The 23,005-nt window shown below is 40.7% G+C and overlaps 2 protein-coding genes and 32 non-coding genes across 34 annotated transcripts; 5 read left to right on the forward strand and 29 right to left on the reverse strand.

Annotated features, from left to right (window-relative positions):
* The first annotated feature begins 1,058 nt into the window (after positions 1-1,058).
* Positions 1,059-2,012, forward strand: LOC149696159 (uncharacterized). Its single transcript, XM_089867497.1, has 3 exons — positions 1,059-1,203; positions 1,267-1,452; positions 1,654-2,012. The coding sequence occupies exons 1-3, from the start codon at positions 1,059-1,061 to the stop codon at positions 2,010-2,012; spliced, it is 690 nt and encodes a 229-aa protein (XP_089723623.1).
* Positions 2,013-10,334: 8,322 nt separating this feature from the next.
* Positions 10,335-10,907, forward strand: LOC149696160 (uncharacterized). The gene is made up of 3 exons (XM_089867498.1): positions 10,335-10,520; positions 10,583-10,742; positions 10,813-10,907. The coding sequence occupies exons 1-3, from the start codon at positions 10,362-10,364 to the stop codon at positions 10,905-10,907; spliced, it is 414 nt and encodes a 137-aa protein (XP_089723624.1). The 5' UTR covers positions 10,335-10,361.
* Positions 10,908-11,986: 1,079 nt separating this feature from the next.
* On the forward strand, positions 11,987-12,063 carry TRNAR-UCG (transfer RNA arginine (anticodon UCG)). The gene has a single exon. It is a non-coding gene; the product is annotated as a tRNA-Arg (tRNA).
* Positions 12,064-12,149: 86 nt separating this feature from the next.
* Positions 12,150-12,222, forward strand: TRNAR-GCG (transfer RNA arginine (anticodon GCG)). The gene has a single exon. It is a non-coding gene; the product is annotated as a tRNA-Arg (tRNA).
* Positions 12,223-12,313: 91 nt separating this feature from the next.
* TRNAR-ACG (transfer RNA arginine (anticodon ACG)) lies at positions 12,314-12,386 on the forward strand. Its single transcript has one exon. It is a non-coding gene; the product is annotated as a tRNA-Arg (tRNA).
* A 718-nt stretch (positions 12,387-13,104) lies between these two features.
* On the reverse strand, positions 13,105-13,177 carry TRNAV-CAC (transfer RNA valine (anticodon CAC)). The gene has a single exon. It is a non-coding gene; the product is annotated as a tRNA-Val (tRNA).
* Positions 13,178-13,261: 84 nt separating this feature from the next.
* On the reverse strand, positions 13,262-13,334 carry TRNAV-CAC (transfer RNA valine (anticodon CAC)). The gene has a single exon. It is a non-coding gene; the product is annotated as a tRNA-Val (tRNA).
* An 84-nt stretch (positions 13,335-13,418) lies between these two features.
* On the reverse strand, positions 13,419-13,491 carry TRNAV-CAC (transfer RNA valine (anticodon CAC)). The gene has a single exon. It is a non-coding gene; the product is annotated as a tRNA-Val (tRNA).
* Positions 13,492-13,575: 84 nt separating this feature from the next.
* On the reverse strand, positions 13,576-13,648 carry TRNAV-CAC (transfer RNA valine (anticodon CAC)). Its single transcript has one exon. It is a non-coding gene; the product is annotated as a tRNA-Val (tRNA).
* A 396-nt stretch (positions 13,649-14,044) lies between these two features.
* TRNAV-CAC (transfer RNA valine (anticodon CAC)) lies at positions 14,045-14,117 on the reverse strand. The gene has a single exon. It is a non-coding gene; the product is annotated as a tRNA-Val (tRNA).
* An 84-nt stretch (positions 14,118-14,201) lies between these two features.
* On the reverse strand, positions 14,202-14,274 carry TRNAV-CAC (transfer RNA valine (anticodon CAC)). The gene has a single exon. It is a non-coding gene; the product is annotated as a tRNA-Val (tRNA).
* A 552-nt stretch (positions 14,275-14,826) lies between these two features.
* TRNAV-CAC (transfer RNA valine (anticodon CAC)) lies at positions 14,827-14,899 on the reverse strand. Its single transcript has one exon. It is a non-coding gene; the product is annotated as a tRNA-Val (tRNA).
* A 221-nt stretch (positions 14,900-15,120) lies between these two features.
* On the reverse strand, positions 15,121-15,193 carry TRNAV-CAC (transfer RNA valine (anticodon CAC)). The gene has a single exon. It is a non-coding gene; the product is annotated as a tRNA-Val (tRNA).
* A 240-nt stretch (positions 15,194-15,433) lies between these two features.
* On the reverse strand, positions 15,434-15,506 carry TRNAV-CAC (transfer RNA valine (anticodon CAC)). Its single transcript has one exon. It is a non-coding gene; the product is annotated as a tRNA-Val (tRNA).
* An 84-nt stretch (positions 15,507-15,590) lies between these two features.
* On the reverse strand, positions 15,591-15,663 carry TRNAV-CAC (transfer RNA valine (anticodon CAC)). The gene has a single exon. It is a non-coding gene; the product is annotated as a tRNA-Val (tRNA).
* Positions 15,664-15,747: 84 nt separating this feature from the next.
* TRNAV-CAC (transfer RNA valine (anticodon CAC)) lies at positions 15,748-15,820 on the reverse strand. The gene has a single exon. It is a non-coding gene; the product is annotated as a tRNA-Val (tRNA).
* Positions 15,821-16,060: 240 nt separating this feature from the next.
* TRNAV-CAC (transfer RNA valine (anticodon CAC)) lies at positions 16,061-16,133 on the reverse strand. Its single transcript has one exon. It is a non-coding gene; the product is annotated as a tRNA-Val (tRNA).
* Positions 16,134-16,217: 84 nt separating this feature from the next.
* Positions 16,218-16,290, reverse strand: TRNAV-CAC (transfer RNA valine (anticodon CAC)). The gene has a single exon. It is a non-coding gene; the product is annotated as a tRNA-Val (tRNA).
* An 84-nt stretch (positions 16,291-16,374) lies between these two features.
* On the reverse strand, positions 16,375-16,447 carry TRNAV-CAC (transfer RNA valine (anticodon CAC)). Its single transcript has one exon. It is a non-coding gene; the product is annotated as a tRNA-Val (tRNA).
* An 84-nt stretch (positions 16,448-16,531) lies between these two features.
* On the reverse strand, positions 16,532-16,604 carry TRNAV-CAC (transfer RNA valine (anticodon CAC)). The gene has a single exon. It is a non-coding gene; the product is annotated as a tRNA-Val (tRNA).
* A 396-nt stretch (positions 16,605-17,000) lies between these two features.
* Positions 17,001-17,073, reverse strand: TRNAV-CAC (transfer RNA valine (anticodon CAC)). Its single transcript has one exon. It is a non-coding gene; the product is annotated as a tRNA-Val (tRNA).
* An 84-nt stretch (positions 17,074-17,157) lies between these two features.
* TRNAV-CAC (transfer RNA valine (anticodon CAC)) lies at positions 17,158-17,230 on the reverse strand. The gene has a single exon. It is a non-coding gene; the product is annotated as a tRNA-Val (tRNA).
* Positions 17,231-17,782: 552 nt separating this feature from the next.
* Positions 17,783-17,855, reverse strand: TRNAV-CAC (transfer RNA valine (anticodon CAC)). Its single transcript has one exon. It is a non-coding gene; the product is annotated as a tRNA-Val (tRNA).
* Positions 17,856-18,076: 221 nt separating this feature from the next.
* On the reverse strand, positions 18,077-18,149 carry TRNAV-CAC (transfer RNA valine (anticodon CAC)). The gene has a single exon. It is a non-coding gene; the product is annotated as a tRNA-Val (tRNA).
* Positions 18,150-18,389: 240 nt separating this feature from the next.
* On the reverse strand, positions 18,390-18,462 carry TRNAV-CAC (transfer RNA valine (anticodon CAC)). Its single transcript has one exon. It is a non-coding gene; the product is annotated as a tRNA-Val (tRNA).
* Positions 18,463-18,546: 84 nt separating this feature from the next.
* TRNAV-CAC (transfer RNA valine (anticodon CAC)) lies at positions 18,547-18,619 on the reverse strand. Its single transcript has one exon. It is a non-coding gene; the product is annotated as a tRNA-Val (tRNA).
* An 84-nt stretch (positions 18,620-18,703) lies between these two features.
* On the reverse strand, positions 18,704-18,776 carry TRNAV-CAC (transfer RNA valine (anticodon CAC)). The gene has a single exon. It is a non-coding gene; the product is annotated as a tRNA-Val (tRNA).
* A 396-nt stretch (positions 18,777-19,172) lies between these two features.
* On the reverse strand, positions 19,173-19,245 carry TRNAV-CAC (transfer RNA valine (anticodon CAC)). The gene has a single exon. It is a non-coding gene; the product is annotated as a tRNA-Val (tRNA).
* An 84-nt stretch (positions 19,246-19,329) lies between these two features.
* TRNAV-CAC (transfer RNA valine (anticodon CAC)) lies at positions 19,330-19,402 on the reverse strand. Its single transcript has one exon. It is a non-coding gene; the product is annotated as a tRNA-Val (tRNA).
* Positions 19,403-19,954: 552 nt separating this feature from the next.
* Positions 19,955-20,027, reverse strand: TRNAV-CAC (transfer RNA valine (anticodon CAC)). Its single transcript has one exon. It is a non-coding gene; the product is annotated as a tRNA-Val (tRNA).
* A 221-nt stretch (positions 20,028-20,248) lies between these two features.
* TRNAV-CAC (transfer RNA valine (anticodon CAC)) lies at positions 20,249-20,321 on the reverse strand. Its single transcript has one exon. It is a non-coding gene; the product is annotated as a tRNA-Val (tRNA).
* A 240-nt stretch (positions 20,322-20,561) lies between these two features.
* TRNAV-CAC (transfer RNA valine (anticodon CAC)) lies at positions 20,562-20,634 on the reverse strand. The gene has a single exon. It is a non-coding gene; the product is annotated as a tRNA-Val (tRNA).
* A 708-nt stretch (positions 20,635-21,342) lies between these two features.
* On the reverse strand, positions 21,343-21,415 carry TRNAV-CAC (transfer RNA valine (anticodon CAC)). The gene has a single exon. It is a non-coding gene; the product is annotated as a tRNA-Val (tRNA).
* Positions 21,416-22,435: 1,020 nt separating this feature from the next.
* Positions 22,436-22,508, reverse strand: TRNAV-CAC (transfer RNA valine (anticodon CAC)). The gene has a single exon. It is a non-coding gene; the product is annotated as a tRNA-Val (tRNA).
* Positions 22,509-23,005: the final 497 nt, after the last annotated feature.

Below are 23,005 nucleotides of genomic sequence, written 5' to 3' on the forward strand. Positions count from 1 at the left end.
AAGAGAAAGTACATACGATTAACCGTTTCATCAAGAAAGTTACTTCCTAAATCGTATGGACTGATATTATTCATCTTACTCATCCTTTACCAGAAATAGTAAGTGCTGGAGTTTTTCACTATCAAAAATTCATAGTTACTTTCTGCCTACAGTTGGCGGAGAGTATCCGAGAAAAAAACTAGCTTACTTTCTCGGTTTCTTAAGTATTCCAGTTACTTCCTAGTTTCCTTTCGCCTGGAGTTCGCGGAGAGTAACCCAGAACGTAACCTAGTTACTGACGTAACCGAGGGAGCAACCTAGTTACTGACGTAACCGAGGGAGCAACCTAGTTACTAAAGTAACCGAGAAAGTAACATAGCAAAGTAAACTAGTTACTTGAGTGACCGATAAAGTAGCCCAGTTACTTGAGTAACCGAGAAAGTAACTCAGTTACTAACAATTTAATTTTTCACCAAAAATTGATAATTAAGTTTTAAATAAATAGGGGGCGGGAAAATATGGTCGCAAAAGTAATTTCAAACGGCGGGAAATGATAGGGAGGAGTCATCCTATTGGAAGCAGAGTCGACATAGGATATTATGTATAATTCTCGGGTTATGTAACGCGTTGTGCGATTGGCTTAGATGTAGACACGCCCAGTATCGGATGAACTCTGAATTGTTTATAAAGGATTGACAATTCTGATATAAGCTCATTCTACAATTTGGCTCCGCACAGGACGGTCAGGATGTCATTTTTAACAATTGAGGCCGTAAAGGGCATTTTGAACGAGAACTACAAGAATCCTTTACCAGTCAGCAAATATTTCACCGCTTCAGAACTAACTGACAGTTTAGTCAATGTTTTTGGGGAGAGGTTTGAAGGAAGCAAAGAATGCTCCATTAAATTATTTCTAAGTAGAGATAAAGTTGATAAGGAGTATTGCAGAATTGACAGAAATTCCATTCTTTGGAAAGACATTTTCCAGAGAACCATTTCCCCACAAAAAGACTATTTTCTTGAAAATCAGGAAGTGCTATTTATTGTCATATTTTATGAAATTTTAAAGTATTTAATATATGACTTATCAAAGGAAGTTGCGGTTTAAAGCCATTTCCGACTTCTCAAAGAAATTTGCCATCCTATTTTCCCTAAATGAAGAACAAGAACTACAACGGAAATCATTTGTTTACACAATCGTAGGCCTGATTGTCAAGCTTCTTCGTAAGTATTTTAAGTTTTCAAAAAAACGGAACAAGTATATAGCTAACTACACTAAAATTATAGAGGGGATCAAGGGAGACGGTTTTAATCTTCACGACCATTTACCCGAAAGCGTGGTTCGGTGTTTCGAAAACACTTGCAAAAAAGAGGCATTATGGACCAAGCCCTTGTGTCTGCCCTCAAATTATTTAAAAATGTTCCCACATTGCGGAGATTCAACTCTTTTGGAACCGCGTTTTGGCGTCCAAGGTTAGATGCTATATTAATTTCAGGGTTCGTAAAGGCGGTGGAATTTTAAGCTGAAAGATGGACCATATTCTATGAGGTTTTTTACGAATGTTGAAACTCTGAGAAGAAACCATCAAATGAGACTGATCTTTCAGCTTCAATTGTCAGCCACAGCGAGCGCAGGTAAATCTCATCACGTTAATAATCATTTTATGCAAATAGGAGGAATATCAAAATTGCCAAAGATAAATGTAGACGGCCCTTTTTCCCAACTTCCAAGCTTAATAGACGCATTGGAAAATGAAAACGCTTTTTTAGAAGCAAATAAAAGGAAATATTTGATGGAAGTTAAAATGATTGAGGAAAAAATGGAATCTAATATAATTAAAATCAAACGTTTAAAGCAAAAAGTTCCTCAAGAACAAGAGAACGAGATGTTGGAGGCTCTCGTGAAAGAGTCCATGACTCAAGTTCAAGTTCAAGTTTATTTTTCCCGGCAAAAGACGAAGTCGCCCATCACACCAGGATTTGCTGGTTTACTGATTTCTAAGATAGTTTATGGTTTTCTCCCGAGAGTGTAAGACTTGGTCTGGAAACTTCCGTTTGTTCCAGTCTCGGGTGGTGCGCTGCAGGAAAGACTGGTAATAGAGATTTGTTCTACAGTATTCCTGATATAAGTTTTTGATTTCGCCCGCTTCCGAGACACTGCGTGGGGCAGGAGTCAGCGCAGAGCTGACAATGCTGGGGAAGATTTAAAGACGATTTCCGAAAGAATCTGTAGGCGATGATTTTCTCGCCAGGTCCTTAGAGGCTGCAAGTCCAACTTTTCGATCAGCTGGGTTATTGATGTGTACCGGTCATATTGGGGAATTCCATGTGTGAAACGGGCAGCCCGTCTCTGCACCATTTCCAAGTCGTGGATAGATTTGTCAGTATGAGGGTCCCAAACTGCGGATGCATATTCCAGTTGCGGGCGTATTAACGCTTTATAGGCAATGACTTTAACAGATTTGTAACAGCCATATAGTTGACGCTTTAAGGCTCCCAGGGTACCAGTCGCCCTAGAGATTTGTTGGGCTATCTGCTCATTCCAAGAGAGGTTTGAAGATATGATAAGACCAAGATATTTCAAGGTCCTAACTGTTGGGATAGATATACCATCTGGGTCATTCCATGTGGTATCAGGGAGTGTTCACACCCGGGGTCGGCCGATTTTGTTCTAATTTGGAACACTTGTTCCTAGGCCCAAATAATAGACTCATCTCGATTATTGGGCCATTCTTTCGAATAGCTCCTGACTTACAGCGATTTTAAAAAAAGACTGATTTTCACGCTTCGCCGATGCTGATTTTCATACCTTTCAGTAAAGATTTCATATTTAAATTTTGGTTTGAGATAGAATCAGTAAATTTCACACACTTATAGAAAACTATGTGGTGAAAACGCTGCCTAATGTTTCAAAACGCTGCGATAATTACATCTCTCGTTATTGACACCCAAACAGGAATTTAAATTTTTCGGGGGGGTCAACTCAATGGCCCACAGCCAAAAAGGTGCAACTTCAATTCCTTTTAAAAACACTTTTTTAGGTAGTTAATAGCAAGGCCTTTCAGATTATATTAGTCTCAATATGACTTTTTGGGCCCTAAGAGGACTTTTGAAGGAAAAACCAAATCATCAAATTTGTCAAATTTTAAATTTTTTCCTGAACTTTCAGTGACTTATTTACTTATTCTAAACTCATATATTTGGAAAAAGCAGTTAAATAAACGGAGTGTCTATTTGTGCCCGGGTTGCGGGCAGAAATAGGATAAAGGGTGCTAAATACGCCCGGGTTCCGGGCAGAAATAGCGGCCGACTAATGCGAGGCTAAAAGTGCCCACAGTGGGCCGTCTATATCTGCCAAGGTTCCTTACTGATGCAAACCCGGGCACAAATAGCGGGCCCACAGTGGGCCGTCTATTTTTGCCCGGGTTTATATAATCTGACGAATACCCAGGAAGAATTGTTACGTTGTTTTTATAATGTGAAAAATTCCATGAGAAGAACTGGTAGGAAACGTGTTTTTAGCGGACGTATCCATCATAACAACCGAACACGATGGATACGTCCGCTAAAAATACGTTTCCTACCAGTTCTTCTCATGGTATTTTTCACATTATCAAAACAACGTAACGATTCTTCCTGGGTATTTGTCACATTATATAAACCCGGGCAAAAATAGACGGCCCATTGTGGACTCGCTATTTTTGCCCGGGTTGATAATGAGCCAAAAACCCGGGCAAAACTAGCCATTATGAATTCATCAGCTATTTTTGCCCGGGTTTACCGCAACGGGGAACCCGGGCAGAAATAGAGGGCCCATTGTGGACTCGCTATTTCTGCCCGGGTTTCTCAAAAATCGAGAAACCGGGCACAAATAGACGGCCCACTGTGGGCCCGCTATTTGTGCCCGGGTTTGCATCAGTAAGGACCCCCGACAGATATAGACGGCCCACTGTGGGCCGGCTATTTCTGCCCGGGACCCGGGCACTTTTAGCCTCGCATTAGTCGGCCGCTATTTCTGCCCGGAACCCGGGCGTATTTAGCACCCTTTATGCTATTTCTGCCCGCAATCCGGGCACAAATAGACACTCCGTTTAGCGAACTGCTTTTTCCAAATATATGAGTTTAAAATAAGTAAATAAGTCACTGAAAGTTCAGGAAAAAAATTTAAAATTTGACAAATTTGATGATTTGGTTTTTCCTTGAAAAGTCCTCTTAGGGCCCAAAAAGTCATATTGAGACTAATATTATCTGAAAGGCCTTGCTATTAACTACCTAAAAAAGTGTTTTTAAAAGGAATTGAAGTTGCACCTTTTTGGCTGTGGGCCATTGAGTTGACCCCCCCGAAAAATTTAAATTCCTGTTTGGGTGTCAATAACGAGAGATGTAATTATCGCAGCTTTTTGAAACATTAGGCAGCGTTTTCACCACATAGTTTTCTATAAGTGTGTGAAATTTACTGATTCTATCTCAAACCAAAATTTAAATATGAAATCTTTACTGAAAGGTATGAAAATTAGCATCGGCGAAACGTGAAAATCAGTCTTTTTTTAAAATCGCTGTAAGTCAGGAGCTATTCGAAAGAATGGCCCAATAATCGAGATGAGTCTATTATTTGGGCCTAGGAACAAGTGTTCCGAGTTAGAACAAAATCGGCCGACCCCTGGTGTGAACACGATGGATACATCCGCTAAAAATACGTTTCCTACCAGTTCTTCTCATGGTATTTTTCACATTATCAAAACAACGTAACGATTCTTCCTGGGTATTTGTCACATTATATAAACCCGGGCAAAAATAGACGGCCCATTGTGGACTCGCTATTTTTGCCCGGGTTGATAATGAGCCAAAAACCCGGGCAAAACTAGCCATTAAGAATTCATCAGCTATTTTTGCCCGGGTTTACCGCAACGGGGAACCCGGGCAGAAATAGAGGGCCCATTGTGGACTCGCTATTTCTGCCCGGGTTTCTCAAAAATCGAGAAACCGGGCACAAATAGACGGCCCACTGTGGGCCCGCTATTTGTGCCCGGGTTTGCATCAGTAAGGACCCCCGACAGATATAGATGGCCCACTGTGGGCCGGCTATTTCTGCCCGGGACCCGGGCACTTTTAGCCTCGCATTAGTCGGCCGCTATTTCTGCCCGGAACCCGGGCGTATTTAGCACCCTTTATGCTATTTCTGCCCGCAATCCGGGCACAAATAGACACTCCGATATTTTAAATCCTGAAATTTTTCGTCTCTTGTCAGCACGCACAAAGGTTGGTTAGAGAGAGACCTAGCTTTGCGTGTGCTGACAACCGATTCTGTAACAGAGTATATACAGAATAAGTAATCGTTCGAGATATTGAGTTGCCTATCCCGTAGTGTGAAAAAAAATTAATCAAGCGCATTCTTTATCAATGATCTGACGTTAAACGAGAAGGGCAACATCCGGTTTTTAAGTCTGACCAATCCACCTTATTCCCTATCGCCAGAAGTACGGCTTATCTAGGGAGGAAGAAAGGGGAAGAAATTCGCCTGTCGTCTGCTACAGTACACATATTTGGCCTTTGTAGCAGACGACAGATCAATTTCTTCCCGTTACTCCACTCTACGAATCCCGAGATAAGCTTAACTTCCTACGATTGAGAAGGAGGAGAGAGGTTAAGGAGTTTGCATCTCCGACCCTTTTTTCAGGACTGGTCAAACTTTTCTGTTATTCCCAACCCATGCCCCAAGTTACTCTCTCTGAAGTAGAGTGCAAATAAAGTAAACAAATAAAATGGCCGATATTGGTAGTTGTGTTTGAAAGTTTAAGCCTGGGCGTGTATGCTAGAATTGTTACAAAAGATTCACTGAGCCTAGCTCTATAATGAGTTATATTTTATCTAATTTAGCATATAGGGGACAATTACCAGATCCATTTTATGTTATGGTTTGGTTAGAGTTAGGTAAGCTAAGATTAGTGTAAGGGTTTAGTGAGAGTTTGGTTTACGTTAAGTTTAGGGTAGGCTCTGCTCTGGTTTGGTTTAAAGGGTCTGTAAAGAACTGGTGAATCTCTTGGATTTCCATTTTTTTCGAATGTCAATAATGACGTCACAACCCCCCCCCCCCCCGCGGAGATAAGCGATATGAAAGTCTTTCCTTCCTTCCGAGAAAATAGTGTTAAGGCATTTTCCTATTTTAGTGTTATTTTAAGCAAACGAGCTATATTGTCTTGGTAATTCGATCGTAGCACCGCTCCCTGCCACTATTACTAGTATTCCTTTTTTTTTTGAAGAGTACAAGCTATTTCATCCTCTCTTGGTAAATTTCTTAGCTAGAGTGGGGTTTCATTATGTAGTTGGTAGAACATTTCGTGCACGATGCGAACGTTCGGCAATGTTGTAAAAATTCTGATGCTTATCATTATCAAAACAGGACTGAACATGTATTCAATTCCAAAGGCCGTATCTTCAAGGCAACGAAATAGAGTAAACAAACAACTGTATGAGCAACTGCTTTATAATGAAAACTGAAATTCTGGCTTGTCAAAAGAGGCTGAGAATGATAGAAACATTGAAATTGATGAGGCTAATTATACTGTTGATAGAGATTATGAGATAGTGTATAGTGACACAGAAATATCAGAAGAATTAGAACTCGATAATAATTATTATGAAGGGATAGAATCTGAATTAGATGAAGTTAATTTTGAAAGCAATGATACAGATTCAGAAACTGGCGAAATACACGATGGTAGTAGGCAGTCGGGAAATTTTCAAACGGATTTGGCTATTTGGGCTTTAAAAAATCGTATTACCCATGTTGCCCTGAATGATTTAATGGCTTTGTTACGTAGAAATGGTTTTGAAGTACCCAAGGACAGTCGAACAATTTTAAAGACTAAAAGTTCGGTGTCAAAAATAAAAATTTTAGGATCAGGAGAATATGTATATTTCGGTATAAGAAATGGCCTTGCAAAATTTCTCATGAGCAATTATCCTTATGAACCAGATATATCTTTAGCAGTGAATATTGATGGAGTTCCTATATCAAAAAGTGGGAATAGATAACTTTTGGCCAATTTTGGTTTCCGTTTTTAATTTCGCTGACGGGCTTGTAGGGAAGCCATTTATGGTAGCCTTATTTTGCGGGCAAACAAAACCGTGTCCTTTGAAAGATTACCTTGGGGACTTTATAAAAGAGCTTAAAAATTTAGAAATGAACGGCTTTCCTCTTGGTGGAAAAGTATACACAGTTAATTTGAAAGGTCCCTTTATTCTAGACACTCCTGCAAAATCATTCATTAAGTGCACCAAAGGACACACAGGGTATAGTTCGTGTGACAAATGCGTTATTGAAGGAGAGCATAGGGAAAATCGCATGGTGTTTATAGGAAGTGATTCTGAAATGCGTACTGACAAGTCTTTTGTTGACAAGTTGGATGATGATCATCACTCAGTTGGAGAACACAGTCCTTTGGTGGAACTAAATATTGGAATGGTTAGCCAGTTCCCCTATGATTATTTACATCTTGTGTGTTTAGGAGTTATGCGTAGGCTAGCCTATTTTTGGATGAGACAAGGGCCTTTCTGTATCCGTTTGGGTCAAAAAAACATATCTACAATATCGGAAAAGCTAAAAAGTGCCATTTTTCATATCCCGAGTGAATTTGCGCGTAAGCCCAGAGCTCTTAAACACATTGACAAATGGAAAGGAACTGAATTAAGACAGTTTTTACTTTATACCAGCCCAGTTGTGTTGATTGGGGTTCTTGGAGTGAATGTTCTTAAGCATTTTAGACTGTTTCATTGCGCCATTTACATTTTATCGAGTCGAAAATTCTGCAAAACACATTGTACTTATGCTTCTCAACTTATCAAGATGTTTGTGGAAGAATTACCCAAACTATATGGAGAGAAATTCGTAGTTATGAATGTCCATAGCTTATTGCACTTATATTTAGACGTTTTAAAATACGGAGCTCTTGACGGGTTTAGTGCATTTTCATTTGAAAACGAACTTCATTTTATCAAAAGAGAATTGAGGACTCCTAATAAACCCCTGCAACAGATTTGCAAAAGATTGAGCGAGAAAGATAATTTTGACTTAACTTCGCTTTTAACAAAAACTGAAATACAGTTTATTAGCCCGCACGACTTCGGCTACAGTTCAAGTCACTGCAGAAATCTACCCAAAAATGGCAAATCATTCAAAAAAATAAAAACAGATAGATTTGTAATTTCGATCTCTCCTAGTGATTCTTGTTTCTTGCTAAAAAATGGAGATTACGTTAGGATCATAAATATTTTTAAAGATGAGAACGATGAAGTTTTATTTTTTGGCCGTGCATATAAATCCTTTAGGGATTTGTTTGACTATCCCCTTAAATCAACGCAGCTTGGAATAGTGAGAGCTTCTGAACTAGTTACAAATGTTAGCGTTTTCCCGTTATCATTTATTAGCCAAAAGTGTGTTGCACTTCCATATAAAGGTGAAATGGCTGTCATTCCGATGTTACATTAAATTTTAGGTAAAAATTGTTTTCGGCTAGATTTTGTGAAGAATGACATAATACCTCGCCGTAACTAAACCTAATAATTGTGCTTTATTCCTGACTCGCAGAAATATGCTGTTGTGTTTTTCATTGATGATAATACAATAAAAGTTGTTCTTTCCATCTGGTTGCGAGAAAATGGAAAAAAATGCTTTATGCCTAGCAAGGGAGGACCGTCTTTCTTTTCCAAAGCTATGAAAAATTCATTATCAGCTGATAATACTTGGCCACAATATGACTGTGAACTACTTCTGTCAACAAGTTAGTAGTTGGATTTTATATTATGCTATGGAGGATGTAATTTTTGGTTTTTGTTTTTAAACTTCAGATGATTATGAAAAAGCGCAAGATAAAGCTAAAAGATCGAGTGATGATTCTGAAGTTTATAGAAGCACGGATAATGAAGAAGCTAATAAAAAACGTAGAGCCAAAAAAGCAGTTATCGAGTATCCACATGACGAATATGAAACCATAACTAAAGAAAAACCTTTGAAAACAAATAAAATAGGAAAAAATAAACCTCAGTATGAACCACCAGCTGCACCTCTCTTTCCTGTTCTTGTACTTAATGGTTTGCTCTTAAAATGTGTATATAGTAGAGTAATATAATTTCAAATCTAATTATGAACACGTTTTTAGATGATAATTCCGTTGAAGCTGAAGGTGAAAATGCAAAGCTAATTGAGTCACAACATAATGATCACGTTGAAGAAATTTCGAGAACGAACGGTAATAGAATAAGGTGTTTTTAAAAGGCATTTGAATAAAATATATTAATTTTTAACAATTATTTCAGCTGAAAATGATATCTTTGAGAGATCTCCTTTAATTGAAGGATCGAATTCATTGGATGACAGAGCGCTAGGTGATCCATCTACCGGAGAAAATGTTTATGGGGTTGACAACGGTGCACATGATACTAACACTGAGGTTCTATCAAATGGTAAAAATGGTGAGCTTGTAAAACGTTTTTGAATATACTTTACCCCGGGGCTTTGACAAATTAAAATTTAATATTTTTCGGGCGAGTGAGGTTTGTTAACACCCTTAAAAAAAACCTTGGAAGAGCATCAAAATTTATTTTTTTTTGTTGCATTTCCATAATTTTCCAGGCAAACTTACCTCAATAAAAATCGCTAAACATGGAGTGCAGTCTGCTTCCCCATCACGGAAGTCAATTGTTACAAATCATAAAAGAAAACGACATGAATATAGTAGTCTCTGCGAGTCCAGAACAAACAAAGACTATAATGGAATACCAAAGCGTGGCGGGACTACCTCAAAAACTGAGAAAATAACCTCAAGAAAAAAGGATCAGCAAGAAACTGAAAAGACACCTACAGGTAGCCCAAAAATCAGTGAAAGTGAAACTGAATCTGATTCAAGTAGTTCAAAGCAACGCAAAATTAGTAAGTAACGTTCAGTAAATGGAGGTCGGAAAAACATTTCTATAAATTTAAGGCTGGAAATGCAACCCTCGTGGAATGTTAATATTCTCTAATTCTGTTATCCTCAAAGGTAGAAGTATCGCACGTAGGAGAGAAGTTTCTAGTCTAAGCAGTGATAGTGAAGAGGATGAAGGTAATAGAGTTTGGGTGAATAAATCTTGGCCTCGTGATAGCGGTTCGAGTAGAAGTCTTATGAAAGAAAAACCATCCAATTATAAGAATCAAAATAAATCACCTTCAAATCAGAGTAAACTGATACCTGAAGAAAGTAAGCATAAACAGACTAATTTTTCTATAAATTAGGGAGTAAATGGGGTTTGGACAGAAGAAACCAAAACTTAATTTTCGGACTAAAATAGGGTTCCAGAAAGAAGTTCTTTAGATTTTGAGTGACCTCAAACAGCAAGTTGCTCATATGTCAGCTGTTGTGCGACATATTTCTTCCGTTCTGCTTGAAAAGGAGGAAAATATGAGAGATGTTGAACTTTGTGATATTCAGTTTCCACTGAAAACCCTCGCGCAACTTAGAGATTTGGAGGAGCGAATGATTGATAGGGAATTTAGTGACAAAATTGTAATCTCCTCTATTATAGATAATAATATTAAAACATATAACACAAATAATTTCCTTGACAGATAAGAAAATTATCATCATGGGGTGGAAATAATGTTAAAAATACCACTCGAAGGATATTGTACGAGGTTATACCGAAACCTCTTATTGATAATTTTAATTGGATTGGAGCAAATGGGAAAGAAGCTTTCAGAGAACTGACATTGACCAATGCTATTAAAAGTAAGTTTAATGATTATTTCTATCACTAATGTAAAACAATATTATTAATAATATATTTCCTTCCTGAAAGGCGCCGTAAGGAGACAAGCGAAGCATTCTCAAGCAACTGACTTTGAAATAGAAAAAATAATGAAGGCATTTGTTAAGCACAAAGCTGACCAATAAGGCGGACGAAAACTTCGAGAAAATAAGCAATAAGAAGATAATTTACTCATTGTTTTGAAAATAAAAATTATCAAATCTTTCAAATTTGCCTACTTTTTATTTACAATAACTAATGGGGTAGTGTTGATTGATGGTACAGTTTCATTTCTGCATGTATTGAGCTTGAAGTAAAGCACAAGCTTTATACATCTTAATGATGGTTAATGAAAACACTTAAATTAAAACAGTTTCTATGTATTCGAGGGGAACATTAGGCAGAAAAATATTCCTATTGACTTTCCATCATGTATTTCCGCAAGTTAAGAGCAGTAATTGCTGGGTCGCTTTTAGTAAAAAAGGATCATTTACCGACTGCAAACAATGTGATAAATTTACCAATAAAAAAAAGGTCGGTGTCGATAAATTTAGGCTATTTACCGACTGTAAAGTTAGTAATAAAAATGCCAGAGAAAACCCGGTCGGGAGACAAGACAATATACTACGAAATATGTAGTTAAACCACTAGCCTTGAAATGGTCGACTTAGGGCGGCACATGCCATGGAAAGGCCGATAAATCACCATTAAAATTTGTGGTCGAAATAAGGCCGGAAAGTGGTTCTAAAACTTCAAAACGACCAGATGCCGACGAGATTTTAAGTAGATAATTTTCAGTCGGCAAGCAGTAATTTGACCAGAATTTTATATAGAGAAAAAACTGGCATGTGGCTTGGACATGGTAACCGTCGGCCCGACTCTTTCGTTTTTCAGTAGGCCCGACCAAAAATATTTACAGTCGGCCCGACTGTAATTTGCTACTGGGGCAGGTTCGACTCTTGGCAATCTCGGATTAAACACATAAAGATGATTATTAGAGTACAACGTAGGAGAAATTTATAATATTGCAATGCCTCAATAGCATTTTGATCGACCTCTAACGGGCTTGTCGCGCAATGGATTACGCGTCTGCAACGGAGCAGAAGATTCCAGGTTCGAGTCCTGGCGAGCTCGGTATTAACATTTAAAGATGATAATTAGAGTATAACGGAAGGGAAATTTATAATATTGCAATGCTTCAATAGCATCTAGATAAACAGCTAACGGGCTTGTGGCGCAATGGATAACGCGAGCATCTGCCTTCGAAGCAGAAGATTCCAGGTTCGAGTCCTGGCAAGCTCGGTGTTTATTTTAGTGAAAGGTCTTTTATGCGTCATAAAAAATGCATAAATACAATGTTTGGAAAAGTTTTTTATGGTAGAAAGCAAGGGCTTGTAGCGTAATGGATTACGCGTCTGCCTGCGGAGCAGAAGATTCCAGGTTCGAGTCCTGGCGAGCTCGGTATTAACATTTAAAGATTGGAATTAGAGTATAACGGAAGGGAAATTTATAATATTGCAATGCTTCAATAGCATCTAGATAAAAAGCTAACGGGCTTGTGGCGCAATGGATAACGCGTCTGCCTACGGAGCAGAAAATTCCAGGTTCGAGTCCTGGCGAGCTCGGTATTAACATTTAAAGATTGGAATTAGAGTATAACGGAAGGGAAATTTATAATATTGCAATACTTCAATAGCATCTAGATAAACAGCTAACGGGCTTGTGGCGCAATGGATAACGCGAGCATCTGCCTTCGAAGCAGAAGATTCCAGGTTCGAGTCCTGCCAAGCTCGGTGTTTGTTTTAGTAAAAGATCTTTTATGCGTCATTAAAAATGCATAAATACAATGTTTGGAAAAGTTTTTTATATTAGAGAGCATCTTCCAGGTCTCGAACTTCGGACCTTCCTCGTGTTAGGCGGACGTGATAACCACTACACCATAGATACGTAACTACACCATAGATACGTAGTAATTCTGAGTTTTTCAAGAGATCTAGCTTATTTTTATGCCCAATCACCATGGTCAAAACATTATCTACCAGGTCTCGAACCTGGGACCTTCCGCGTGTTAGGCGGACGTGATAACCACTACACCATAGATACGTAACTACACCATAGATACGTAGTAATTCTGAGTTTTTCAAGAGATCTAGCTTATTTTTATGCCCATTCATTATGGTCAAAACATGTATCTACCAGGTCTCGAACCTGGGACCTTCCGCGTGTTAGGCGGAAGTGATAACCACTACACCATCGATACGTAACTACACGTAGATACGTAGTAATTCTGGGTTTTTCAAGAGATCTAGCTTATTTTTATGCCCAATCACGATGGTCAAAACTTGTATCTACCAGGGCTCGAACCTGGGACCTTCCGCGTGTGAAGCGGACGTGATAACCACTACACCATAGATACGTAACTACACTGTAGATACGTAGTAATTCTGGGTTTTTCAAGAGATCTAGCTTATTTTTATGCCCAATCACGATGGTCAAAACTTGTATCTACCAGGGCTCGAACCTGCGACCTTCCGCGTGTGAAGCGGACGTGATAACCACTACACCATAGATACGTAACTACACCATAGATACGTAGTAATTCTGGGTTTTTCAAGAGATCTAGCTTATTTTTATACCCAATCACGATGGTCAAAACTTGTATCTACCAGGGCTCGAACCTGGGACCTTCCGCGTGTGAAGCGGATGTGATAACCACTACACCATAGATACGTAACTACACCGTAGATACGTAGTAATTCTGGGTTTTTCAAGAGATCTAGCTTATTTTTATGCCCAATCACGATGGTCAAAACTTGTATCTACCAGGGCTCGAACCTGGGACCTTCCGCGTGTGAAGCGGACGTGATAACCACTACACCATAGATACGTAACTTCACCATAGATACGTAGTAATTCTGAGTTTTTCAAGAGATCTAGCTTATTTTTATGCCCAATCACTATGGTCAAAACATGTATCTACCAGGTCTCGAACCTGGGACCTTCCGCGTGTTAGGCGGACGTGATAGCCACTACACCATCGATACGTAACTACACGTAGATACGTAGTAATTCTGGGTTTTTCAAGAGATCTAGCTTATTTTTATGCCCAATCACTATGGTCAAAATATGTATCTACCAGGTCTCGAACCTGGGACCTTCGGCGTGTTAGGCGGAAGTGATAACCACTACACCATCGATACGTAACTTCACGTAGATACGTAGTAATTCTGGGTTTTTCAAGAGATCTAGCTTATTTTTATACCCAATCACGATGGTCAAAACTTGTATCTACCAGGGCTCGAACCTGGGACCTTCCGCGTGTGAAGCGGATGTGATAACCACTACACCATAGATACGTAACTACACCGTAGATACGTAGTAATTCTGGGTTTTTCAAGAGATCTAGCTTATTTTTATGCCCAATCACGATGGTCAAAACTTGTATCTACCAGGGCTCGAACCTGGGACCTTCCGCGTGTGAAGCGGACGTGATAACCACTACACCATAGATACGCAACTTCACCATAGATACGTAGTAATTCTGAGTTTTTCAAGAGATCTAGCTTATTTTTATGCCCAATCACTATGGTCAAAACATGTATCTACCAGGTCTCGAACCTGGGACCTTCCGCGTGTTAGGCGGACGTGATAGCCACTACACCATCGATACGTAACTACACATAGATACGTAGTAATTCTGGGTTTTTCAAGAGATCTAGCTTATTTTTATGCCCAATCACTATGGTCAAAATATGTATCTACCAGGTCTCGAACCTGGGACCTTCGGCGTGTTAGGCGGAAGTGATAACCACTACACCATCGATACGTAACTTCACGTAGATACGTAGTAATTCTGGGTTTTTCAAGAGATCTAGCTTATTTTTATACCCAATCACGATGGTCAAAACTTGTATCTACCAGGGCTCGAACCTGGGACCTTCCGCGTGTAAGCGGATGTGATAACCACTACACCATAGATACGTAACTACACCGTAGATACGTAGTAATTCTGGGTTTTTCAAGAGATCTAGCTTATTTTTATGCCCAATCACGATGGTCAAAACTTGTATCTACCAGGGCTCGAACCTGGGACCTTCCGCGTGTGAAGCGGACGTGATAACCACTACACCATAGATACGTAGTAATTCTGGGTTTTTCAAGAGATCTAGCTTATTTTTATGCCCAATCACTATGGTCAAAACATGTATCTACCAGGCCGCGAACCTGGGACCTTCCGCGTGTTAGGCGGAAGTGATAACCACTACACCATCGATACGTAACTACACGTAGATACGTAGTAATTCTGGGTTTTTCAAGAGATCTAGCTTATTTTTATGCCCAATCACGATGGTCAAAACTTCTATCTACCAGGGCTCGAACCTGGGACCTTCCGCGTGTGAAGCGGACGTGATAACCACTACACCATAGATACGTAACTACACCATAGATACGTAGTAATTCTGAGTTTTTCAAGAGATCTAGCTTATTTTTATGCCCAATCACTATGGTCAAAACATTATCTACCAGGTCTCGAACCTGGGACCTTCCGCGTGTTAGGCGGACCTGATAACCACTACACCATAGATACGTAACTACACCGTAGATACGTAGTAATTCTGGGTTTTTCAAGAGATCTAGCTTATTTTTATGCCCAATCACGATGGTCAAAACTTGTATCTACCAGGGCTCGAACCTGCGACCTTCCGCGTGTGAAGCGGACGTGATAACCACTACACCATAGATACGTAACTACACCATAGATACGTAGTAATTCTGGGTTTTTCAAGAGATCTAGCTTATTTTTATACCCAATCACGATGGTCAAAACTTGTATCTACCAGGGCTCGAACCTGGGACCTTCCGCGTGTGAAGCGGATGTGATAACCACTACACCATAGATACGTAACTACACCGTAGATACGTAGTAATTCTGGGTTTTTCAAGAGATCTAGCTTATTTTTATGCCCAATCACGATGGTCAAAACTTGTATCTACCAGGGCTCGAACCTGCGACCTTCCGCGTGTGAAGCGGACGTGATAACCACTACACCATAGATACGTAACTTCACCATAGATACGTAGTAATTCTGAGTTTTTCAAGAGATCTAGCTTATTTTTATGCCCAATCACTATGGTCAAAACATGTATCTACCAGGTCTCGAACCTGGGACCTTCCGCGTGTTAGGCGGACGTGATAGCCACTACACCATCGATACGTAACTACACGTAGATACGTAGTAATTCTGGGTTTTTCAAGAGATCTAGCTTATTTTTATGCCCAATCACTATGGTCAAAACTTGTATCTACCAGGGCTCGAACCTGGGACCTTCCGCGTGTGAAGCGGACGTGATAACCACTACACCATAGATACGTAACTACACTGTAGATACGTAGTAATTCTGGGTTTTTCAAGAGATCTAGCTTATTTTTATGCCCAATCACGATGGTCAAAACTTGTATCTACCAGGGCTCGAACCTGCGACCTTCCGCGTGTGAAGCGGACGTGATAACCACTACACCATAGATACGTAACTACACCATAGATACGTAGTAATTCTGGGTTTTTCAAGAGATCTAGCTTATTTTTATACCCAATCACGATGGTCAAAACTTGTATCTACCAGGGCTCGAACCTGGGACCTTCCGCGTGTGAAGCGGATGTGATAACCACTACACCATAGATACGTAACTACACCGTAGATACGTAGTAATTCTGGGTTTTTCAAGAGATCTAGCTTATTTTTATGCCCAATCACGATGGTCAAAACTTGTATCTACCAGGGCTCGAACCTGGGACCTTCCGCGTGTGAAGCGGACGTGATAACCACTACACCATAGATACGTAACTTCACCATAGATACGTAGTAATTCTGAGTTTTTCAAGAGATCTAGCTTATTTTTATGCCCAATCACTATGGTCAAAACATGTATCTACCAGGTCTCGAACCTGGGACCTTCCGCGTGTTAGGCGGACGTGATAGCCACTACACCATCGATACGTAACTACACGTAGATACGTAGTAATTCTGGGTTTTTCAAGAGATCTAGCTTATTTTTATGCCCAATCACTATGGTCAAAATATGTATCTACCAGGTCTCGAACCTGGGACCTTCGGCGTGTTAGGCGGAAGTGATAACCACTACACCATCGATACGTAACTTCACGTAGATACGTAGTAATTCTGGGTTTTTCAAGAGATCTAGCTTATTTTTATACCCAATCACGATGGTCAAAACTTGTATCTACCAGGGCTCGAACCTGGGACCTTCCGCGTGTGAAGCGGATGTGATAACCACTACACCATAGATACGTAACTACACCGTAGATACGTAGTAATTCTGGGTTTTTCAAGAGATCTAGCTTATTTTTATGCCCAATCACGATGGTCAAAACTTGTATCTACCAGGGCTCGAACCTGGGACCTTCCGCGTGTGAAGCGGACGTGATAACCACTACACCATAGATACGCAACTTCACCATAGATACGTAGTAATTCTGAGTTTTTCAAGAGATCTAGCTTATTTTTATGCCCAATCACTATGGTCAAAACATGTATCTACCAGGTCTCGAACCTGGGACCTTCCGCGTGTTAGGCGGACGTGATAGCCACTACACCATCGATACGTAACTACACATAGATACGTAGTAATTCTGGGTTTTTCAAGAGATCTAGCTTATTTTTATGCCCAATCACTATGGTCAAAATATGTATCTACCAGGTCTCGAACCTGGGACCTTCGGCGTGTTAGGCGGAAGTGATAACCACTACACCATCGATACGTAACTTCACGTAGATACGTAGTAATTCTGGGTTTTTCAAGAGATCTAGCTTATTTTTATACCCAATCACGATGGTCAAAACTTGTATCTACCAGGGCTCGAACCTGGGACCTTCCGCGTGTAAGCGGATGTGATAACCACTACACCATAGATACGTAACTACACCGTAGATACGTAGTAATTCTGGGTTTTTCAAGAGATCTAGCTTATTTTTATGCCCAATCACGATGGTCAAAACTTGTATCTACCAGGGCTCGAACCTGGGACCTTCCGCGTGTGAAGCGGACGTGATAACCACTACACCATAGATACGTAGTAATTCTGGGTTTTTCAAGAGATCTAGCTTATTTTTATGCCCAATCACTATGGTCAAAACATGTATCTACCAGGCCGCGAACCTGGGACCTTCCGCGTGTTAGGCGGAAGTGATAACCACTACACCATCGATACGTAACTACACGTAGATACGTAGTAATTCTGGGTTTTTCAAGAGATCTAGCTTATTTTTATGCCCAATCACGATGGTCAAAACTTCTATCTACCAGGGCTCGAACCTGGGACCTTCCGCGTGTGAAGCGGACGTGATAACCACTACACCATAGATACGTAACTACACCATAGATACGTAGTAATTCTGAGTTTTTCAAGAGATCTAGCTTATTTTTATGCCCAATCACTATGGTCAAAACATTATCTACCAGGTCTCGAACCTGGGACCTTCCGCGTGTTAGGCGGACCTGATAACCACTACACCATAGATACGTAACTACACCGTAGATACGTAGTAATTCTGGGTTTTTCAAGAGATCTAGCTTATTTTTATGCCCAATCACGATGGTCAAAACTTGTATCTACCAGGGCTCGAACCTGCGACCTTCCGCGTGTGAAGCGGACGTGATAACCACTACACCATAGATACGTAACTACACCATAGATACGTAGTAATTCTGGGTTTTTCAAGAGATCTAGCTTATTTTTATACCCAATCACGATGGTCAAAACTTGTATCTACCAGGGCTCGAACCTGGGACCTTCCGCGTGTGAAGCGGATGTGATAACCACTACACCATAGATACGTAACTACACCGTAGATACGTAGTAATTCTGGGTTTTTCAAGAGATCTAGCTTATTTTTATGCCCAATCACGATGGTCAAAACTTGTATCTACCAGGGCTCGAACCTGCGACCTTCCGCGTGTGAAGCGGACGTGATAACCACTACACCATAGATACGTAACTTCACCATAGATACGTAGTAATTCTGAGTTTTTCAAGAGATCTAGCTTATTTTTATGCCCAATCACTATGGTCAAAACATGTATCTACCAGGTCTCGAACCTGGGACCTTCCGCGTGTTAGGCGGACGTGATAGCCACTACACCATCGATACGTAACTACACGTAGATACGTAGTAATTCTGGGTTTTTCAAGAGATCTAGCTTATTTTTATGCCCAATCACTATGGTCAAAATATGTATCTACCAGGTCTCGAACCTGGGACCTTCGGCGTGTTAGGCGGAAGTGATAACCACTACACCATCGATACGTAACTTCACGTAGATACGTAGTAATTCTGGGTTTTTCAAGAGATCTAGCTTATTTTTATACCCAATCACGATGGTCAAAACTTGTATCTACCAGGGCTCGAACCTGGGACCTTCCGCGTGTGAAGCGGATGTGATAACCACTACACCATAGATACGTAACTACACCGTAGATACGTAGTAATTCTGGGTTTTTCAAGAGATCTAGCTTATTTTTATGCCCAATCACGATGGTCAAAACTTGTATCTACCAGGGCTCGAACCTGGGACCTTCCGCGTGTGAAGCGGACGTGATAACCACTACACCATAGATACGTAACTTCACCATAGATACGTAGTAATTCTGAGTTTTTCAAGAGATCTAGCTTATTTTTATGCCCAATCACTATGGTCAAAACATGTATCTACCAGGTCTCGAACCTGGGACCTTCCGCGTGTTAGGCGGACGTGATAGCCACTACACCATCGATACGTAACTACACGTAGATACGTAGTAATTCTGGGTTTTTCAAGAGATCTAGCTTATTTTTATGCCCAATCACTATGGTCAAAATATGTATCTACCAGGTCTCGAACCTGGGACCTTCGGCGTGTTAGGCGGAAGTGATAACCACTACACCATCGATACGTAACTTCACGTAGATACGTAGTAATTCTGGGTTTTTCAAGAGATCTAGCTTATTTTTATACCCAATCACGATGGTCAAAACTTGTATCTACCAGGGCTCGAACCTGGGACCTTCCGCGTGTAAGCGGATGTGATAACCACTACACCATAGATACGTAACTACACCGTAGATACGTAGTAATTCTGGGTTTTTCAAGAGATCTAGCTTATTTTTATGCCCAATCACGATGGTCAAAACTTGTATCTACCAGGGCTCGAACCTGGGACCTTCCGCGTGTGAAGCGGACGTGATAACCACTACACCATAGATACGTAGTAATTCTGGGTTTTTCAAGAGATCTAGCTTATTTTTATGCCCAATCACTATGGTCAAAACATGTATCTACCAGGCCGCGAACCTGGGACCTTCCGCGTGTTAGGCGGAAGTGATAACCACTACACCATCGATACGTAACTACACGTAGATACGTAGTAATTCTGGGTTTTTCAAGAGATCTAGCTTATTTTTATGCCCAATCACGATGGTCAAAACTTCTATCTACCAGGGCTCGAACCTGGGACCTTCCGCGTGTGAAGCGGACGTGATAACCACTACACCATAGATACGTAACTACACCATAGATACGTAGTAATTCTGAGTTTTTCAAGAGATCTAGCTTATTTTTATGCCCAATCACTATGGTCAAAACATTATCTACCAGGTCTCGAACCTGGGACCTTCCGCGTGTTAGGCGGACCTGATAACCACTACACCATAGATACGTAACTACACCGTAGATACGTAGTAATTCTGGGTTTTTCAAGAGATCTAGCTTATTTTTATGCCCAATCACGATGGTCAAAACTTGTATCTACCAGGGCTCGAACCTGGGACCTTCCGCGTGTGAAGCGGACGTGATAGCCACTACACCATCGATACCTAACTACACGTAGATACGTAGTAATTCTGAGTTTTTCAAGAGATCTAGCTTATTTTTATGCCCAATCACTATGGTCAAAACATGTATCTACCAGGTCTCGAACCTGGGACCTTCCGCGTGTTAGGCGGAAGTGATAACCACTACACCATCGATACGTAACTACACGTAGATACGTAGTAATTCTGGGTTTTTCAAGAGATCTAGCTTATTTTTATGCCCAATCACGATGGTCAAAACTTGTATCTACCAGGGCTCGAACCTGGGACCTTCCGCGTGTTAGGCGGAAGTGATAACCACTACACCATCGATACGCAACTACACCGTTGATACGTAGTAATTCTGGGTTTTTCAAGAGATCTAGCTTATTTTTATGCCCAATCACGATGGTCAAAACTTTTATCTACCAGGGCTCGAACCTGGGACCTTCCGCGTGTTAGGCGGACGTGATAACCACTACACCATCGATACGTAACTACACGTAGATACGTAGTAATTCTGGGTTTTTCAAGAGATCTAGCTTATTTTTATGCCCAATCACTATGGTCAAAACATGTATCTACCAGGTCGCGAACCTGGGACCTTCCGCGTGTTAGGCGGAAGTGATAACCACTACACCATCGATACGTAACTACACGTAGATACGTAGTAATTCTGGGTTTTTCAAGAGATCTAGCTTATTTTTATGCCCAATCACGATGGTCAAAACTTTTATCTACCAGGGCTCGAACCTGGGACCTTCCGCGTGTGAAGCGGACGTGATAACCACTACACCATAGATACGTAACTACACCATAGATACGTAGTAATTCTGAGTTTTTCAAGAGATCTAGCTTATTTTTATGCCCAATCACCATGGTCAAAACATTATCTACCAGGTCTCGAACCTGGGACCTTCCGCGTGTTAGGCGGACGTGATAACCACTACACCATAGATACGTAACTATACCACAGATACGTAGTAATTCTGAGTTTTTCAAGAGATCTAGCTTATTTTTATGCCCATTCACTATGGTCAAAACATGTATCTACCAGGTCTCGAACCTGGGACCTTCCGCGTGTTAGGCGGAAGTGATAACCACTACACCATCGATACGTAACTAAACGTGGATACGTAGTAATTCTGGGTTTTTCAAGAGATCTAGCTTATTTTTATGCCCAATCACTATGGTCAAAACATGTATCTACCAGGTCTCGAACCTGGGACCTTCCGCGTGTTAGGCGGAAGTGATAACCACTACACCATCGATACGTAACTACACGTGGATACGTAGTAATTCTGGGTTTTTCAAGAGATCTAGCTTATTTTTATGCCCAATCACGATGGTCAAAACTTGTATCTACCAGGGCTCGAACCTGGGACCTTCCGCGTGTTAGGCGGAAGTGATAACCACTACACCATCGATACGTAACTACACGTAGATACGTAGTAATTCTGGGTTTTTCAAGAGATCTAGCTTATTTTTATGCCCAATCACGATGGTCAAAACTTTTATCTACCAGGGCTCGAACCTGGGACCTTCCGCGTGTTAGGCGGACGTGATAACCACTACACCATCGATACGTAACTACACGTAGATACGTAGTAATTCTGGGTTTTTCAAGAGATCTAGCTTATTTTTATGCCCAATCACTATGGTCAAAACATGCATCTACCAGGTCGCGAACCTGGGACCTTCCGCGTGTTAGGCGGAAGTTATAACCACTACACCATCGATACGTAACTACACGTAGATACGTAGTAGTTCTGGGTTTTTCAAGAGATCTAGCTTATTTTTATGCCCAATCACGATGGTCAAAACTTGTATCTACCAGGGCTCGAACCTGGGACCTTCCGCGTGTGAAGCGGACGTGATAACCACTACACCATAGATACGTAACTACACCATAGATACGTAGTAATTCTGAGTTTTTCAAGAGATCTAGCTTATTTTTATGCCCAATCACTATGGTCAAAACATGTCTCTACCAGGTCTCGAACCTGGGACCTTCCGCGTGTTAGGCGGAAGTGATAACCACTACACCATCGATACGTAACTACACGTGGATACGTAGTAATTCTGGGTTTTTCAAGAGATCTAGCTTATTTTTATGCCCAATCACGATGGTCAAAACTTGTATCTCCCAGGGCTCGAACCTGGGACCTTCCGCGTGTTAGGCGGAAGTGATAACCACTACACCATCGATACGTAACTACACGTAGATACGTAGTAATTCTGGGTTTTTCAAGAGATCTAGCTTATTTTTATGCCCAATCACGATGGTCAAAACTTTTATCTACCAGGGCTCGAACCTGGGACCTTCCGCGTGTTAGGCGGACGTGATAACCACTACACAATAGATACGTAACTACACCACAGTACGTAGTAATTC

The sequence above is a fragment of the Phalangium opilio genome, unplaced genomic scaffold (genome assembly GCF_054372755.1).
Source record: "Phalangium opilio isolate 3A_F unplaced genomic scaffold, DU_Popi_V2 ptg000022l_1, whole genome shotgun sequence".
Lineage (NCBI taxonomy): Eukaryota > Metazoa > Arthropoda > Arachnida > Opiliones > Phalangiidae > Phalangium > Phalangium opilio.